Consider the following 19,692-nt stretch of genomic DNA (forward strand, 5'->3'; position numbering starts at 1 on the left):
TCCACTTTGTGGCAGCCCCTCAAATACTGGAATGCTGCGATCATGTCCCCCCTAGTTCTTTTTTTCTCTAGACTGGCCAAACTCAAATCCTGCAGCCGTTCTTCATATTGTTTTAGTCTCCAGGCCTTTAAATCGTCTTAGCTGATCGTCTCTTGCACTTTTTCCAAAGTTTCAACCTCTTTTTTGTAACGTAAGGTTGGACGAGACGACTTCCAAGGTCCCTTCCAATTCAGTCTGTTATTCTGAAGAGCAGAACAGAACTGAACCAAAGAAGCAAAACATTTGCAACGGAAAAAGAAAGTTTGGGGTTCCTTTTCTTTTCTACATCTCCCCAGATGTAAACGAGTGTGAATTGGAACTGTGTGGCAACGGGAAAGGCGTGTGCATGAACACTGGCGGGTCGTACAATTGCCACTGCAACCGAGGCTACCAGCTGAAAGTACAGAAGGGGGTCAGATCCTGCACAGGTAAGACTCCCAAGAATTGGATGGATGGATGGATGGATGGATAGATGGGTGGGTGGGTGGGTGGAAGGATGGATGAATGGATGGATGGAAGGATGGATGAATGGATGGATGGAAGGATGGGCGGGTAGATAGATGGATGGGTGGGTGGATGGATTAGTGGGTGGATGGAAGGATGGATGGATGAATGGATGGATGAAAGGATGGGTGGGTGGGTTGATAGATGGATGGGTGGATGGGTGGGTGGGTGGGTGGGTGGATGGATGGGTGGGTGGATGGAAGGATGGATGGATGGATGGTGGGTAGATAGATGGGTGGGTGGATGGGTGGGTGGGTGGGTGGATGGATGGAAGGATGGATGGATGGGTGGATGGAAGGTGGGTGGTGGATGGATGGATGGGTGGGTGGATGGAGGGATGGAAGGATGGGTGGGTAGATAGATGGATGGGTGGGTGGATGGATGGGTGGGTGGGTGGATGGATGGAAGGATGGATGAATAGATGGATGGAAGGGTGGGTGGGTAGATAGATGGATGGGTAGATGGATGGATGGATGGATGAGTGGGTGGGTGGGTGGGTGAGTGAGTGGGTGGGTGGATGGAAGGATCGATGACTAGATGGATGGAAGGATGGGTGGGTAGATGGATGGAAGGATGGAAGGATGGGTGAATAGATGGATGGATGGGTGGGTGGGTGGATGGAAGGATGGATGGATGAATAGATGGATGGAAGGGTGGGTGGGTAAATGGATGGATGGATGGATGGAAGGAAGGGAGGAAGGAAGGAACTAAGTCTGTTTGGCCTAAGGAAGAGAAGGGCTGGGGTAACATGATAGCATGAGGGGCTGCCCCTGAGAAGAGGGGAACAACCTATTCTCCAAAGCATCTGAAGGCAGGACAAGAAGCGACAAATGGAAACACATGAAGTATTAGAACCACTTTATAAGGCCTTGGTAAGGCCACACTTGGAATACCCCATCCAGTTTTGGTCACCACGATATTAAAAAATATATTGAGACTCTAGAAAGGGTGCAGAGAAGAGCAACAAAGAGTATTAGGGGACTGGAGGCTAAAACCTACGATGCACGGTTGCAGGAATTGGTTATGTCTAGTTTAACGAAAAGAAGGACTTGGAGAGACAGGATAACAGTCTTCCAGTATTTGAGGGGCTGCTACAAAGAAGAGGGGGGTCAATTATTTTCCAAAGCATCTGAAGGCAAGACAAGAAATGATGGATGGAAACTAATCAAGAGAGAAACAACCTGGAATTAAGGAAAAACTTCCTGACAATGAGAACAATTAATTAATGGAATGGCTTGCCTCCAGAATAGCAATAGGACTTAGTCTTATATACCGCTTCACAGCAGGGGTGAAATGTTTCCGGTTCGGACCGGCTCACGCGATCCGGTAGCGATGGCGGCTGCTGGTTCAGAGGATCGGTAGTAAAAATCCCTGGTCCCGCCCCCCTGCCTCTGCTGAGCCGCACCATCAGCAGAGGGGTTTTTTTTTACTTTTAAAAGCAGGTTTTTCTTCAGCTGAAACATGCCTTTAAAAGTAAAAAAAAAGCCTTTGAGGATCCCGCCCCTCAGCTGAGATCGGCAGAGCCTTTAAACTTAAAAAATTTTTTTTTTAAAAGGCTACTCTGCTGATCTCGCCTGAGTTCCTCACCAGCAGAACCTTAAAAAACATGTTTTCTGTAGAAAACATGTAGAAAACCTCCTTTTAAGAGATTCTAAGGCACTTACCTGATTACTGATCCAACGCATGGCTTTTTTCCCAGCCCGAAAGCCCCAGTTTCACTTTCAACACGAGACAGAATCAGTTGCTTAGCTAATCTATTTCATCACTGAGTAACTAATGCTGGCTGGCTTTGCTGGCTGAGGAACTCTGGGAATTGAAGTCCACAAACCTTAAAAAATAAAATAAAGTAATAAAATAAAATATTTGTGCAGCTCTCTGAGATTTGGTGTGTTTCTGTAGTGTTTCACTCTAACTACACAAACACACAAAATCTCCGAAAGCTGTATGTGGTATTTGTGTGTCTGTTGTGTTGTGTTGTGTGTAAAGTATGAAAGTTGGTTTTTGAGCTTTTTGTGGCTGTGTGAAGTGTGAAGTGCAGCTGCTTTTACATTGTGTGTGAGTCAGTTGTGTTGTTTTGTATCTGTGTAAAGTGTGAAAGTTGGTTTTTGGTACCTCTTATTGTTTTTTATACTTTGTTTATTGTTTTTATTATTTATTATTATTGGCCCCGCCAACCCAGTCATCTGACCACCAAGCCACGCCCACCAATTAAGCCATGCCCACAGAACAGGTAGGGGAAATTTTTAGATTTCACCCCTGCTTCACAGTGCTTTAAAGACCTCTCTAAGCGGTTTACAGAGTCAGCATAGGTAGACAGGAAGGAAGGAAGGAATAGAATAGAATAGAATAGAATTTTATTGGCCAAGTGTGATTGGACACACAAGGAATTTGTCTTGGTGCAGATGCTCTCAGTGTACATAAAAGAAAAGATACGTTCATCAAGGTACAACATTTACAACACAATTGATGATCAATATATCAATATAAATCATAAGGATTGCCAGCAACAAGTTATAGTCATACAGTCATAAGTGGAAAGAGATTGGTGATGGGAACTATGAAACGATTAATAGTAGTGCAGATTCAGTAAATAGTCTGACAGTGTTGAGGGAATTATTTGTTTAGCAGAGTGATGGCCTTCGGGAAAAAACTGTTCTTGTGTCTAGTTGTTCTGGTGTGCAGTGCTCTATAGCGTCGTTTTGAGGGTAGGAGTTGAAACAGTTTATGTCCAGGATGCGAGGGATCTGCAAATATTTTCACGGCCCTCTTCTTGATTCGTGCAGTATACAGGTCCTCAATGGAAGGCAGGTTGGTAGCAATTATTTTTTCTGCAGTTCTAATGATCCTCTGAAGTCTGTGTCTTTCTTGTTGGGTTGCAGAACCGAACCAGACAGTTATAGAGGTGCAAATGACAGACTCAATAATTCCTCTGTAGAATTGGATCAGCAGCTCCTTGGGCAGGCAGGCAGGCAGGCAGGCAGGCAGGCAGGAAGGAAGGAAGGAAGGAAGGAAGGAAGGAAGGAAGGAAGGGCACTAGCAGTAGCATTTAGGATCTACCTTGGGGGCAAAATGGAAGGATGGAAGGCTGAGTCAACCTCGAGCTGGTCAGGATCGAACTCTTGGCAGTTGGCAGAGTTGCCTGCAATATTGCATTCTTTATTCAACCTTTTGCCTCCTCCTCCTCTTCCTCCTCCCATCAGATATCGATGAATGCGCCCGGCCCAACATCTGCGGAGACGGCGGCTCCTGCATCAACTTCCCAGGACATTACACGTGTGACTGCCATCCCGGATATCGGCTGAAGCCCTCCCGGCAGCAGCTGTGTGAGGGTACGGAGTGGGGAGCCAATTTGGGGAATGCCCAAGTTCTGTGGGGTCCTTTCTGTGCTTGATGGCTTTCTTGTAGACATTAAACTGCCAAACTAGGTAACGTCATCAGCGTCGATGCTTCAGTGATGCACTGATCAGCGTCAATGCACTGATGCTGTTACATAGTTTGGTAATGAAACGTCGGCAAGGAGATAATTAAGCTCAGAGAGCAGCAATGAAACCACAGTCCTCCTCTCCTCCTCCTCCTCTTCCTCCTCCTCCTCCTCCTCCTCCTCCTCCTCCTCCTCCTCCTCCTCCTCCTCCTCCTCCTCCTCCTCCTCCTCTTCCAACCCCACTCCCTTCCAGCACTGATGATGTAACACAGTTTGGTACTGAAACATCTTTAAGGAAATAATTAAGCTCAGAGAGCAGCAATGAAACCACAGTCGTCGCTGTCCTCCTCCTTTTTAACTTTTTTTTCATTTTATAACTTTGAACGGTCACTAAATGAACTGTTTTAAGCCGAGGACTCCCCGTTATCTTCAAAAGCTCTCTGAAATCTCACCCTGGTTTTCTTCTTCTCCTTGAGGGGGAAAAAAAAGGCCAAAAGCGACATATTTTTTTTCACCAAATGGAAAAAAATGGCAGGAGAAAAACGCCCCAATGAAGTAAAAAAAATGAGTTTTGCTACCTTAAGAGTTTCATGGTCTCTGAACGTATTTTTCTTTTCCTTTTTTTAAAAAAAATTGTTTGTCTCTCAGATATCGATGAATGTCTTGATCCTGCAACTTGCCCTGATGGGAGATGTGAAAATAAACCTGGCAGTTATAAATGCATCCCCTGCCAGCCAGGTTTTCGGGCCCAAAATGGCATATGTTATGGTAAGACATACTGCAACTGCCTCTCAGCTTTAAGAAGATTGTCAGATTTCGTGGTGTTTTTTTTTTAAAAAAAGAGTTGTGTGTCTAGTCCTCATGACAAAATTTTTTTTTTACCAGATTTTATGATGTGTTGTTTTTTTTTAAAGAGTTAAGCATCTAGTCCTCGTGATCAAAAACGCCAGACACTCTTGATTGTTTTTAAAAAGAATCTAGTCCTCATGACTAAAAAAACATTGTCAGACTGTCTGGTTGTTGTTGTTGTTTTTAAAGTCTAAATCCTCATGTCTAAGAATATTTATTTGTACCCTGTGACTATCATTAAGTGTTGTACCTTAGAATTCTTGATGAACGTATCTTTGCTTTTATGTACACTAAGAGCGTACGCACCAAGACAAATTCCTGTGTGTCCAATCACACTTGGCCAATAAAGAATTCTATTCTACTCTATTCCATTCCATTCCTATTCTATTCTATTCCATTCCATTCCATTCCATTCCTATTTCTATTCTATTCTATTCTATATTTTCTATTCTATTCTATATTTTCTATTCTATTCTATTCCATTCCATTCCATTCCATTCCATTCCTATTTCTATTCTATTCTATTCTATTCTATATTTTCTATTCTATTCTATTCTATTCTATTCCATTCCATTCCTATTTCTATTCTATTCTATTCTATTCTATTCTATTCTGTATTTTCTATTCTATTCTATTCTATTCTATTCTATTCTATTCCCATTCCATTCCATTCCATTCTTATTTCTATTCTATTCTATTTCATTCCATTCCTATTCCTATTCCTATTCCTATTCCTATTCTATTCTATTCTGTATTGTCAGACTTTAGGTCCCAAAGGTGTTTTTTTTTTCAAGAGGCAACTGGACTTCCTTGTTTTTCCTTTGAAGATGTTTCGCTTCTCATCCAAGGAGCTTCTTCAACTGTCAGACTTTATGGTTGCTTTTAAAAAGAGTTTAGCCCTCATGACTTTAAAAAAAATATTGTTAAAACCTTATGGTTGTTTTAAAAAGAGTGTAACCCTCATGAGGGAAATATATTGTAAGACTTTATCGTTGTTTGTTTTTTTAAAAAAAGAATTACCGTGTCTAGTCCTCATGATGAAAAAAATTTACCAGATTTTATGGTTGTTTTTAAAAAGATTCATGACTTAAAAAAAATATCGTTAAGACCTTATGATTGTTTTAAAAAGGGCGTAACCCTCATGAGGGAAATATATTGTAAGACTTTATCGTTGTTTGTTGTTTTTTAAAAAGAATTACCGTGAGTGTCTAGTCCTCATGATGAAAAAAAATTACCAGATCTTATGCTTGTTTTTAAAAAGAGTCTAGTCCTCATGACTTAAAAAAAATATATCGTTAGACTTTATGGTTGTTTTAAAAAAAGCGCAACCCTCATGACTGAGATATATTGTAAGGTTTTATCGTTTACTTTTTTAAAATGTCTAGTCCTCATGAGGAAAAAAAGGTTCAGATTCCATGATGGTTGTCGAAGGCCTCCAAGATCACTTCTAGCCATACCTAGAAGCTATAGGGCCCAAGCATCGAAAGAGCTCATTGTCTTGTTCTCCCCCCCCCCCAGATGTGGACGAGTGCGCCGAGGACGTTTCCTGCAAACACGGCTGGTGCGAGAACATGGCTGGCTCCTTCCGCTGTTCCTGCGGTGAAGGCTTCGTGCCTGCCGCTGATTTCCGCAGCTGCGTCGGTAAATTCCTTTGCGCGCCCCATGCAGAAAAAACTCCGCTCGGTTCATTGGGGAAAAAAGTCAAATTCCAAAAAGGGCTGCTTTTTGAATGACAAAGTGATCGCAGCCTCGCCTTTAACAACCAGTTCGGTGATTGTGCGCTTTGCTCGTGCGCAGTTTTACGAAAACTTACCTTCTGCGTTACACAGCTGAGGCACGGCAAGCCACTGCCACGCAAATTAGCTGAGAGAATATAGGTCAGTAAAGTGCAGGGGCGGGCGGGCCCACCTGATCGTCGGAGCGAACCGGTTTGCTCCCAGCTGATCGTCGGAGATACCGGTTTGCCCGAACCGGTCTGAACCATTAGAATCCCACCCCTGGGTTGGGAAGGAGAGGGGCTGATTGCATGTGAGAGGCTGGCACGCACGCAGCTCCATTTGCACGAGCAGCGTGAATCTCCATGCCTGCCACTCACTTAAATGGAGCGCGTCCGCTGCTGGCACAAGGGAGGTTGGCTGCTGGCACAGCCCAGTTGGCAAACCACTCACGGCCCACTTGTGAGCTGCAGCCCACAGGTTGGATCCCCTTGATATAAATTAAAAGAATGTCTTTGTAAATTAAATTTAAAAAGGCGCAGTCCTGAGAAAGCCTCTTAAGGGAACCTTCCCTGAGTTAAGTCAGCCATCGGCCATCTTTCACCGGAAGCCGCAGAAAACCCAGCTCAGTCCATCCTCAGCATTCTGGCCTCCCTCGCAGGGCTGTCATGGGGAAAGATGTAGGCCTGAACAGAAATGGCCCCGATTTGAACCGTGGGCAACTCATGGAAGTCGAGCCTCAAATTTTCTCCTGCCTCATTAAGGCTTCCTTGGTCTTCTGGAGGGTGACTACAATTCCCGTCCTCCCCAGCCATGATGGGCGAAGGATTATGGGAGCAGTAGTCCCCCGCCCCCCTTCCGCTTTGTCCCGAAGATGGCATCGGACTGATTCTTCTCCTCTTCCTGCAGATGTCAATGAGTGCCAGAACGGTTCGTTGTGCACCCACGGGGTTTGTGTGAACACGCTGGGGTCCTTCAAGTGCCAATGTCCGGCGGGTTTCCAGGCAGTGAAGGATGGGCCACGCTGCAAGGGTGAGAGAGGGAAACCGAGGGTCTTGTACAGTGATGAAATGTAAAATTGGTTACTACCAGTTCTGCAGGCGTGGCTTGGTGGTGGGGTAATGTGACTGGGTGGGCGTGGCCAACTTTTTTTCCCCCTTTTTTTTACTTTTAAAAGCATTTTTTTCTACAACCTCTTCGGCCGAAGAGGGTGTAAAAAATGCTTTTAAAAGCCTGTGATGATCAGGCAACTCAGCTGGGATTGCAAGAGGAAAAAAAGCTTTTAAAGGATTCTGAGGATCCCAGTTCAGTTGCCTGATCGTCAGAGACTTTTGTTTTCTTTTAGAAGCATTTTTTTTTTGCCTTTAAAAGAAAAAAAAAAGCCTCTGACGATCAGGCAACTCAGCTGGGATCGTCAGAGCCTTTGAAAAGCATTTTTTTAACAACCTCTTTTTTTTTTTACAATCCCCCCACCTCCAAAATCATGACTTCTGAGCAAGTCACCATCCCTGCCCTTTTTGCTGATAAAAACTGGGGCATTGTTTTTATTTTATTTTATATTTCATTTGACCTCTTCCTTGCCCTTCCAGATGTGAACGAATGCGAGTTCCCTGCTGCCTGCATTGGGGGCGAGTGTGTAAACACAGTGGGCTCCTACCAGTGTCTTTGCCGGATAGGATACCAGTTGGAGAGGAATCGAAAGTGCCAAGGTTTGTATGTCTGTGTGAGCGAGCTCTCCTCCCATCTCCCTCGCCAGCAAGTTGGGGCTCACAAGAGAACCTCATATTTTTGTAGAAGGGGCATCTGATCCTTGGCTCGTGGTGTGCCAAGCTCACCTGTTAGGACCCAGGTGGTTGTTGTGGCCCGCCAGATTCGGACAGTGAGGAGGCTGGGGAGGAACATGAGCCAGCCCTGGAGTCAGGGAAAGGCTCGGATGAGGGCTCTGCGTCGGAGGCAGAGAGGGGGCCAAGGCCATCTGGTAGCTCTTTGCTGCCTCCGGAGTCTGACATCAGCGAGGCAGAAGAACAGCGGGAGGCTGTTCCCAGTGTGCGCATGCGCAGAGCTGCCAGAAGACAGGAACAATTAAGGAAACAGGGTCGACTTGGGAGTAAGGCTTGGAGGTGATTGGCCCCTCCCATAAGACATAAAAGAGGAGCGAACGGGACGTGAGCTTTTGCAGGAAGCAATTAGTTCATCTGGTCGGTAAAAGCTGTGGAAAAGTTCTGTTTGACTCTGTGCTAAGTTTGGCCTTGCCCTGCGTGTGGCAATTAGTTCTCTGGCAGCCTTCCAAGGGAGATAAGGTGGGTGTTTATAAACATTCCCCCAAACCACAGCCCCATATATTACCAGAAAAATCCACAGCATAAGACAAATGGCCATCCTCAGGGCCAAGACAAGGTACAGGTAGTCCTCGAATTACGGTCACAACAGAGCCCAAAATTTATGTTGCTAAGTAAAACATTAGTTAAGCGAATTCGCCCCATGCTACAACTTTTCTTGCCACGGTTGTTAAGCGGATCGCTGCCTTTGTTAAGTTGGTAACAAGGTTTTGCGCTTCAGAAGGTCTCAAAAGGGGACTCATATGACCCTGGGACACACGCATGCGCCCAGCCTTCTGCGCATGCACCCAGGCTCAAAAACATGCCTAAATAGGATGGCATAGACCTGGGGCAGGTGGGCGGGGCCACCCTTGATTTCTGCTATCGGTTCAGGCGAACCGGTCCGAACCACCTCCGATGACATCACCTGTTCCCCATGGATGATCCATTCTATTTGTCAGGATCAGTTGGGGTTTGTGCAAATCTTTCCATAAATGTCGGGGGGTGGGGGTGGGAGGGAGGCGGGATCCGAGGTGCAAGAACATCTTTCTCCCCGGCACAAACACCCACAATGCCTCCCCAGACATCGACGAGTGTGCACGAGATCCTGACCTCTGCCAGCCCCACGGGGCGTGCGAGAACACCGAGGGCTCCTTCGTGTGCGTCTGTGACGAGGGATTCACGCTTGCCAAAGACCAGCAGAGTTGCGAAGGTGAGCCGAGTGTGCGAAGGGGTGGGGGTGGGGGACACACCTGAGGTGGGAGAAATTCCTGACAACGGTGGTCGGTGACGTGTCTCCACAGAAGTGCCCCACCATAAAAAGGAGTGTTACCTGAACTTCGACGACAGCGTGTTTTGCGATAGTGTGCTCGCCACCAACGTGTCTCGCCAGGAGTGCTGTTGCTCACTTGGGGCCGGCTGGGGAGATCATTGCGAGATCTATCCGTGTCCCGTTCTCAACTCGAGTAAGTTGGAAATCTCCTGTGTGTGTTGTGACCCAGGCCCAAGTAGGTAGTAGGAAACCCGGTCAGTGTAAAAACAAACAAACTTTATTATAACAGCTGAGAATTAACTCATTCCCAGCGTAGTTCAACTAAATTAAAGCGAACACAATTCTTCAGTCTTATCACCAACCTTGGTCCAATTAGGCAAACTGCCAAAGGCCTTTCTTGGCAAACGTTCAGAAGACACCGATACGAAACAAATGCAACAAGACAAAGCTATCAACATTGTTTTCCGGCAAAGAGCCCAAATGCCGTTGCTGGTCTTTTAAGCCTTATGGGAGGGGCCAATCATCTCTTGGCCCTACTCCCGAGTCGTCCTCTCTGCTTGAGCTGCTCTTGCCTTCTGGCAGCTCTTCTCATGTGTGCATTAGGAACAGGCTCCTCCTGTTCCTCTGCCTCACTACTGTCAGCCTCTGGAGGCTCTGGAGTCCGCACATCACTCCCCGATGGCCGTGGCCCCACCTCTGCCTCTGATGCAGAGCCCACATCCGGGCCTTCCCCAGCATCCAGCACTGGCCCATGCTCTTCCTCAGCCTCATCACTGTCTAACTCGGTTGCCAGCTCCGCAGCAATCCCCTGCTCAAGCAGGAGTGGCTATACTATTCCAGAATCATGATTTGAGTTTCACTTGTCTCTTCTTCCTTCCCCGGACAAGTTGAGTTCCACACTTTGTGCCCAGACGGAAAAGGGTTCATCCTGGATGAGACCATCCTGAACTACGGCATCCCAACGCATCGAGGTGAGTTTTGGAGTGCTCGGTTCTGAAGTACGGAGGATGGAGGCCTTTTGAGGTGGCCTTGATGGGAGTAGAAGGAGGGTGTCACAGCATCTCTCAGGCACAGGATATTCTGACCTAGGCTCCCTTAACGAACAGGAGGCAGGGATTACTGTCAAAAACCTCTTTTATTTACACGACTGTGAAATAACGTTCATTCACAAGTCAGCAAGGTTTGTCCAAACCGTTTTTCAAAGGAATATTGATCAACACAGACCTTATCTCGCTTGGCAAGCTGCCACGTAACTTGTTTCCAGCCGCAGTACAAGGCAAAACTTGGCACAGAGTCTCTCAGAGTCACAGAACGAACAAATCGTTTCCTGCAAAAGCCCCCTTCCCGTTCGCTCCTCTTTTGTTTCCTCTGGGAGGGGCCAATCACCTCCAAGGTGTGGCTTTTACTCCTGAGTTGACCCTGCTTTCTGAGTTGTTCCCTCTTGTTGTGACCTAGGCCCAAGTAGTTATTACCAGACACAATCAGTCCTAAACCAACATATTTTATTAGCTGAGAATTACTTCATTCTCAGCTTAGTCCAAATTAATTCCAAAACAAATTCTTCCTAAACAGTCCTTCGGCCTTATCACCAACCTTTGTCTTCTTTGGCACTCTGTCAAAGGCTTTTCTTGGCAAAAGTTCAGAAGCAAGAGAGGCTGAAAGAAACAAATGTAACAATGTTGCTTTCCTACAAAGATCCCAAGAGCCATTGCTGCTCTTTTAAGCCTTCTGGGAGGGGCCAATCATCTCCTGGCCTTACTCCTGAGTCATCCTTTTTGCTTTAGCTGCTCTTGCCTTCTGGCAGCTGTTCACATGCGTGCACTAGGAACAGGCTCCTCCTGTTCCTCTGCCTCTCTGCTATTCTCCTCTGGAGGCTCTGGAGTCCGCGCATCGCTCCCAGATGGCCTTGGCCCCATCTCTGCCTCCAACGCAGAGCCCTCGTCCAAGCTTTCCCCAGCACCCAGGACTGGCCCACGTTCCTCCCCAACCTCCTCACTTTCCGACTCTGCTGCTAGCAGGATGAGGGGATGGTTACATCTTGGGGTGGCCAGGAGACCCCTGTGCCATTTTAGTAATGTGGAGTTTTGTTTAATGGCCTTCTTTTTTTCCTTCATCTCTTTCTCCTTCTACTCCTCTTCCTTCTCCTTCCATTCTTCCTTTTTGCCTTTGGCATCACTCTTCTCTTCTCTTCTCTTCTCCCTTTCCTTCCTTCTCTTCTCTTCTTCCCCCTCCCTCTCCTTTCCCTTCTTCTTTCTCCTCTTTTCTTCTTTCCCATCTCTTCGTCTCTCTTCTTCTTCCTTCTCTACCAATGTCTTTTTTCTTCTCTTTTTCCCTTCCTCCTTCTCTTCCTTCTTTCCCGTCTGTCTTCTCCTTCTCTTTCTGGTTTTCCATCTCTTTGTCTTTTCCTTCTCCACTTTCATATTTTTTTCTTTCCTTCTCCTTTTCCTCCTGTTTCCTTCTCCTCTTTGTCCTCCTCTTCCTGCTCCTCCTTCATCTTTATCTCTTTCTTCTTTTCCCTCTCATCTTCCTGTTTTCCATCTTTTCATTTCTTCTTCCTCCTCCTCCACTTTCATCTCTTTCATTCTCTTCTTCCTTTCCTCCTCCTCCTTTGTCCTCTTCTTCCTGCTCCTCTTCCTCCATCACCTCTTCTTTGTTTTTCCTTTCTTTCTCTTCCTCCCCTGCCTTTCATCTCTTCACCTTTCTTCCTCCTTCTCGTCCTCCTCTTTGTCCTCCTCTTCCTGCTCCTCCTCCATCACCTCTTCTTCATTCCTTTCTTTTTCTTCCTCCCCTGCCTTCCATCTCTCCATCTTTCTTCTTCCTCCTCCTGCTTCTCCTCCTTCGTCACCTCTTCTTCGTTCCTTTCTTTCTCTTCCTCCCCTGCCTCCCATCTCTCCATCTTTCTTCTTCCTCCTCCTGCTTCTCCTCCTTCGTCACCTCTTCTTCGTTCCTTTCTTTCTCTTCCTCCCCTGCCTCCCATCTCTCCATCTTTCTTCTTCCTCCTCCTGCTTCTCCTCCTTCGTCACCTCTTCTTCATTCCTTTCTTTTCTTCCTCCCTGCCTTCCATCTCTCCATCTTTCTTCTTCCTCCTCCTGCTTCTCCTCCTCCGTCACCTCTTCTTCATTCCTTTCTTTCTCTTCCTCCCCTGCCTTCCATCTTCTTTCTTCTTCCTCTTCCTGCTCCTCCTCCTCCATCACCTCTTCTTCATTCCTTTCTTTTTCTTCCTCCCCTGCCTCCCATCTCTCCCTCTTTCTTGTTCCCTCTCCTCTCCAGACATCGACGAGTGCTCCCTGTTTGGCGAAGAGATCTGCAAGGAAGGGAAATGTGTGAACACCCAACCGGGCTACGAGTGTTACTGCAAGCAGGGCTTCTACTACGACGCCAACCTCTTGGAGTGTGTCGGTAGGAAGGGAAGCCCAGCACGGGGAGTAATTTTGACCTCTGAGTAACAACAGAGGAAGAATGAAGCCTCCTGAGCTGATGCCATTCAGAAAACGGGAGTGGGGGGATTGGGGCAGCGGTGAAATGTAAAAGTTGTTACTACCGGTTCTGTGGGCGTGGCTTGGTGGATGGGTGGGGGTAATGTGTCTGGGTGGGCGTGGCCAACTTTTTTAAAAAAAACTTTTAAAGGCATTTTTTCTTCGGCTGAAGAGGTTGTAGAAAAAATGCTTTTAAAAGGCTCTGACAATTCCAGCTGAGCTGCCTGATCATCAAAGGCTTTTGTTTTCTTTTAAAAGCAATTTTTTTTTTTTGCCTTTAAAAGAAAAAAAAAGCCTTTGACGATCAGGCAACTCAGCTGGGATCGCCGGAGGAGCCTTTTAAAAGCATTTTTTCTACAACCTCTTCGGCTGAAGAGCTTGTAGAAAAAATCCTTTTAAAAGGCTCTGATGATCCCAGCTGAGCCGTGGGATCATCAGAGGCTTTTTTTTTTTAACTTTTAAAAGCATTTTTTCAGCCGAAGAAAAAAATGCTTTTAAAAGTAAAAAAAAAAACCCTCTGATGATTGCACAGCTCAGCTGGGCATCGGGGGGGTGGGGGCAGGGATTTTTGCTACTGGTTCTCCGAACCACCCGCCACCATCACTACCAGATCGGACGATCCGGTCTGAACCGGGAGCATTTCACCCCTGGATTGGGGGCGTGCATGTGAGCCTTCTGTCGCCTGAGAAAGTTGCAGTGGTTGTTACGTGTGAAAACGGGTCATAATTCACATTTTTCAGTGCCGCAGTAACTCCCAATGGTCGCTAAATGAACGGTTGTAAGTCGAGGATTACCTGAAATTCTGATGGAGAAAGACACTGAAATTCTAATTTGAGGCCTTGTGAATTAGCCGCCGGGATTCCAGGCTTCTTCCTCTTCTGTCAATCTGGAGATTCCCGGTTGTGAGTTCCTACTTACCGTCTTCTCTTCCCATCCTAGATGTGGATGAGTGTTTGGACGAGTCCAACTGTGTGAATGGACGCTGCGAGAACACTCGGGGCAGCTTCCACTGCGCCTGCCCGGCCTCCACCACCTACGATCCGGCCCAGAAGAAATGCCTTCCGACCAGCAAAATTGGTGAGCGCTTGCGAAGTTTCTTAAGGGAAGGTTTCTCCACCTCAAGACACTTTTAAGATGGGCGGACTTCAACTCCCAGAATTCCCTACTCAGTATTTCAGTATTTTTTTCCTTCCTTTTTTCTGTCACCTTCCTTCCTTCCTTCCTTCCTTCTTTCCTTCCTTCCTTCTTTAATTCCCTCCTTCCTTCTCATTCCCATCTCCTCCCTCCCTCCCTTCCATCCATCTTCCTTCTTTCCAGCCACCTTCCTTCCTTCTTTCCCTCCTCCTTACCTTCCTTCTTTCCCTCCTTCCTTCTCATTCCCATCTCCTTCCTTCCTTCCTTCTTTAATTCCCTCCTTCCTTTTCATTCCCATCTCCTCCCTCCTTTCCTTCCTTCCATCCATCCTTCTTTCCATCCTCCTTCCTTCCTTCTTTCCCTCCTCCCTACCTTCCTTCTTTCCCTCCTTCCTTCTCATTCCCATCTCCTTCCTTCGTTCCTTCCTTCCATCCATCCACCTTCCTTCTGTCATAAATGGTAAAGGGTCCTTGAGCAAGGGGTTGGACTAGATGACCTATAGGGTCCCTTCCAGCTCTATTCTATTCTTCTCATCACTTCTCTTCTGAATCCTATTCTATTCTATTGTATTCTATTTTCCTTCCTTCCTTCTTTTCTCTTCTTTCTCTTCTTTCTCTTCTTTCTCTTCTCTTCCCATCCTAGATGTGGATGAGTGTTTGGATGAGTCCAACTGTGTGAATGGACGCTGCGAGAACACTCGGGGCAGCTTCCACTGCGCCTGCCCGGCCTCCACCACCTACGATCCGGCCCAGAAGAAATGCCTTCCGACCAGCAAAATTGGTGAGCGCTTGCGAAGTTTCTTAAGGGAAGGTTTCTCCACCTCAAGACACTTTTAAGATGGGCGGACTTCAACTCCCAGAATTCCCTACTCAGTATTTCAGTATTTTTTCCTTCCTTTTTTCTGTCACCTTCCTTCCTTCCTTCGTTCCTTCTTTCCTTCCTTCCTTCTTTAATTCCCTCCTTCCTTCTCATTCCCATCTCCTCCCTCCCTCCCTTCCATCCATCTTCCTTCTTTCCAGCCACCTTCCTTCCTTCTTTCCCTCCTCATTACCTTCCTTCTTTCCCTCCTTCCTTCTCATTCCCATCTCCTTCCTTCCTTTCTTCTTTAATTCCCTCCTTCCTTTTCATTCCCATCTCCTCCCTCCTTTCCTTCCTTCCATCCATCCTTCTTTCCATCCTCCTTCCTTCCTTCTTTCCTCCTCCCTACCTTCCTTCTTTCCTTCCTTCTTTCCTCCTCCTTCCATCCATCTTCCTTCTTTCCCTCCTTCCTTCCATCCATCCACCTTCCTTCTGTCATAAATGGTAAAGGGTCCTTGAGCAAGGGGTTGGACTAGATGACCTATAGGGTCCCTTCCAGCTCTATTCTATTCTATTCTATTCTATTCTATTCTATTCTATTCTATTCTATTCTATTCTATTCTATTCTATTCTTCTCATCGCTTCTCTTCTGAATCCTATTCTATTCCATTCCATTCCATTCCATTCTAATTTTTTCTTATTCTATTCTATTCTATTCTAATTCTGTTCTATTCTACTCTACTCTACTCTACTCTACTCTATTGTATTCTATTGTATTCTATTTTCCTTCATCCCTCCCTCCCCCCTCCTTCTTTTCTCTTCTTTCTCTTTCTCTTTTTCCAAAAGTTGGATTGCCTACAGACCAAAACCACAGTCATCTGCTGGCCCAGGAGGTCTCCAGGTCTTTCCCTGTTGAATTTCCAGCCCCACTCCCTCATTTCTCTTCTCTTCTCCCCTCCCTTCCTTCACTCCAGACAAAGTGACCGATCGGCGGGACGTCTGCTGGCAACTCCGGGGGGAAGACGGGATGTGTTCATCACCGTTCGGTGGCCAACAGTTGACGTACGAGGAGTGCTGCTGCCGCCACGGCAAAGGGTGGGGTTACCAGTGCCACGCCTGCCCGCCACGCAGCCCAGGTAACGGAGCGTTCTGGGAAGACTGGCGTCTCTCGGCCTTCCTTTTGGCACCAGCTCTGTTTTTCAAAGTTCGGTCCTCCAAAGATGGCCTGATTAGAAAGATTGAAATTCTAGCCACATCTTTTCCGAAATCGGGATTTAAATTTGGGAGTTGAAGGGTCTTTAGAGCATATGCAGAGTTCCCTTGCCTTTCTTACACACTCGGAACCAGGGACGATAACATTTGCAGGAAAGCTCAAACCGCAGCATCCTTCTTTGGGCCTTGAAGGGTGTGTTTGAGAACTGTTGAGCCAGTTTGCTCTAGTGATTAAGGCACCAGGCTAGAAACCAGGAGACAAAGAGTTCTAGTTCTATCTTAGGCATGAAAGGCAGCTGGGTGACTTTGGGCCAATCACCAGGAGACGGTGAGTTCTAGTCCTGCCTTAGCCATGAAAGGAAACTGGGTGACTTTGGGCCAATCACCAGGAGACGGTGAGTTCTAGTCCCACCTTAGCCATGAAAGGCAGCTGGGTGACTTTGGGCCAATCACAAGGTGACGGTGAGTTCTAGTCCCGCCTTAGCCATGAAAGGCAGCTGGGTGCCTTTGGGCCAATCACAAGGTGATGGTGAGTTCTAGTCCCGCCTTAGCCATGAAAGGCAGCTGGGTGACTTTGGGCCAATCACCAGGAGACGGTGAGTTCTAGTCCCGCCTTAGCCATGAAAGGAAGCTGGGTGACTTTGGGCCAATCACCAGGAGACAGTGAGTTCTAGTCCCGCCTTAGGCATGAAAACCAGCTGGGTGACTTTGGACAAATAACCAGGAGACAGTGAGTTCTAGTCCCGCCTTAGCCATGAAAGCCGGCTGGGTGATTTTGAGCCAATCCCTGTCTCATCCCAATCCACCTCACAGGGCTGTTGTTGTTGTGGGGAAAATAGGAGGAAGGCGGCGTTATAAATATATTCAACACCCTGAATTATTTATAAGAAATAATAAAAGGTGGGATAAAAATAAATAAATCTTGTGGGCACTCTCACAAAAGAGCCGTTCCGCTTCTCCGCCAGCTCGGGGCCTCTGCCCATTTCCGGACGAGCCACCTCTGTGGACAGGAAGGGTGACAATTTCTCTCTTCCCCCACCCAGGTTCCAGCTGCCAATCTGCTCCAAGCGAAAGCAATTCCTTCTGGGACTTCAGCACCCCGTTTGGAGAGGTGCATAAAGGTGAGCCGAAGCGGGGAGCCGAGCTCACCTGCATCGCTAACGTCATCGACTGCGGAACTCCCTGCCACACTTGGAATCCTGCATTCAGTTTTGGTCTCCACGAGGTAAAAAAGATGTGGAGACTCTAGAAAGAGTGCAGAGAAGAGCAACAAAGAGGATTAGGGGACTGGAGGCTAAAACATATGAAGAACGGTTGCAGGAACTGGGTAGGTCTAGTTTAATGAAAAGAACTAGACTAATGAAAAGAACTAGACTAGGACTAGGGGAGATATGATAGCAGGGTTCCAATATCTCAGGGGCTGCCCCAGAGAAGAGGGAGTCAAGCTATTCTCCAAAGCACCTGAGGGTAGAACAAGAAGCAATGGGTGGAAACTAATCAAGGAGAGAAGCAACTTAGAACTAAGGAGAAATTTCCTGACAGTGAGAACAATTAATCAGTGGAACATTTTCCTGCAGGAGTTGTGAATGCTCCAACACTGGAAGTTTTTAAGATGATGTTGGATAACCGTTTGTCTGAAGTGGTGTAGAGTTTCCTGCCTAAGCAGGGGGTTGGACTAGAAGACCTCCAAGGTCCCTTCCAACTCGGTTATTCTATTCTATTCTACTAAGCGAGTGGTCCTAACTCGAGGACTACCTGTAACTGTTTTCTATGTTTGCCAATGTTTATTAGATGACGCTCCTGATCTTTTTCTTTTTTTTTTTTGCTGGCCGAACTGAACGGCAGGAAGTGTGCTTGTCCTGCTCTGGATTCAGGAATCTTCTGGGCGTGTGCAGGAAATTAGCCAGCAGGGTCCCTTTTCCAGATGTTTGGGCCTTTTTAATCACATCTGTTTGTTTTGGCTACAGAGGCCGACAGTTCAGAAGAGGATTCGGATGAATGCCGCTGCCTGAACGGGCGCTGCGTCCGCACCCAGCAGGGTTCTGTGTGCGAATGTCCCACAGGCTTCCAGCTGGACAGCACTCGCACCCGCTGCCTGGGTAAGAGGGGTAGATGGAGGGCTTCCCTGCTCCTGTGCTGACCTGATATTCTCGGCCAGAGGAACCCTTGTGGCAGCGGGTAGCTAATTTCACGCTCTCAGAATTAGGTGGAACCTCTGGGTTCAGTGCAGTCTATCTTAGGATGTTAGCAAGAAAGCAGGCTCAACCCTTTGTGACTCCTTAGTCATGGATACATCGACTTGCAATCACCATTGAGCCCAGAACCGCCATTGCTAAATGAGACAATTGTCAAGTGAATTTTGCTCCAGTTTACCACCTGTCTTGCTGACGTTGTTAAGTGAATCACCGCAGTTGTTACGTGAGTAATGTGGTTGTTAAGTGAATCTGGCTTCCCCATTGATTTTGTCTGTCGAGGATCGCGCGAATCACGCGACCCCGGGACACTGCAGCCGTCATAAATATGAACCAGATGCCAAGCGGCTGAATTTTGATCACGTGACCAACGGTCGTAAGTGTGAAAAATCATCATTAGTGCCCTTGTAACTTTGAACGGTCACTGAGGGAACTCTTGGAAGTCAAACACTGCCTGTATATCATTTGTGTGATAGCAATGCATGGTTCACCATTCCTTCTCCCCTGGAATTTTGTTTTAAATTAGCCATTTAGTCACTGAGGCTGGGCTTTCTGAGTGGTCTCCTATCCACTCTGTTTGATTCTGATCTGATGTTGTTTAGATTCTTGAAATCGCCCAAAGTCAACTCGGAGCTGATGGGTAGGAAAAACCATTTGTTCTCAAGGCAGTGAAAAATAAATATAGCGGCATTAGTGGACTTCAACTCCCAGAATTCCCTAGCTAGACTCTTTTAAAGGTGTTTTTTTTTTTTATTTAACTTTTAAAGTTGCCATCTGAAAAATCCTGCACTAAACCAGGAATCTCCAAACTTGGCAAATTTTACGTTGGCTGTGGAATTCCCAGACTTGAAGTCCACAAGTTACCAAGTTTGGAGACACCCCCACCCCATCCTAAACCAGGCTGGGTTCTCCAAACACATTAAGACGCCTAAGAACGAACCAAGGTTAAAACTAAGCTAGTTTAGCTTCTTACACAAATGCAGCTACTCAATCTGTTAAGTAACCTACAGTAGTGGCCAAAATTGTGGAAACTGAGTTGAGTTGAGCTGGTCAGGATCAAACTGCTGGCAGTCGGAGAATTAGCCTGCAATCCTGCATTCTAACCACTGAGAGGGAAGGAAGGAGGGAGGGAGGGAAGGAAGGAAGGAAGGAAGGAAGGATGGGGAGTCAACCTTGAGCCTGGTGAGATTCGAACTGCCAAATTGCAGGCAGCCAGCAGTCAAACAGAAGTAGCCTGCAGGACTGCACTCTAACCACTGCGC

At 46.7% G+C, this 19,692-nt stretch overlaps 1 protein-coding gene across 5 annotated transcripts in view; it reads left to right on the forward strand.

The window, feature by feature from the left end:
* The window catches only part of LTBP3 (latent transforming growth factor beta binding protein 3), a 55,193-nt gene that overhangs the window by 34,703 nt on the left and 798 nt on the right, over positions 1–19,692 (forward strand). For 2 of the 5 annotated variants that reach the window (XM_058160291.1, XM_058160292.1), the window contains exons 13-26: positions 336–467; positions 3,744–3,872; positions 4,613–4,732; positions 6,332–6,454; positions 7,438–7,560; positions 8,118–8,237; positions 9,430–9,558; positions 9,650–9,811; positions 10,506–10,589; positions 12,889–13,017; positions 14,871–15,008; positions 16,001–16,162; positions 17,282–17,359; positions 18,206–18,337. In XM_058160291.1, the coding sequence (XP_058016274.1) occupies positions 336–467; positions 3,744–3,872; positions 4,613–4,732; positions 6,332–6,454; positions 7,438–7,560; positions 8,118–8,237; positions 9,430–9,558; positions 9,650–9,811; positions 10,506–10,589; positions 12,889–13,017; positions 14,871–15,008; positions 16,001–16,162; positions 17,282–17,359; positions 18,206–18,337 (1,761 nt within the window). Of the gene's footprint in view, positions 1–335; positions 468–3,743; positions 3,873–4,612; positions 4,733–6,331; positions 6,455–7,437; positions 7,561–8,117; positions 8,238–9,429; positions 9,559–9,649; positions 9,812–10,505; positions 10,590–12,888; positions 13,018–14,033; positions 14,243–14,870; positions 15,009–16,000; positions 16,163–17,281; positions 17,360–18,205; positions 18,338–19,692 lie in introns of those variants that run through there. The other 3 variants (XM_058160295.1, XM_058160293.1, XM_058160294.1) reach the window with 3 other exon arrangements.

The sequence above is a fragment of the Ahaetulla prasina genome, chromosome 17 (assembly GCF_028640845.1).
Source record: "Ahaetulla prasina isolate Xishuangbanna chromosome 17, ASM2864084v1, whole genome shotgun sequence".
NCBI lineage: Eukaryota > Metazoa > Chordata > Lepidosauria > Squamata > Colubridae > Ahaetulla > Ahaetulla prasina.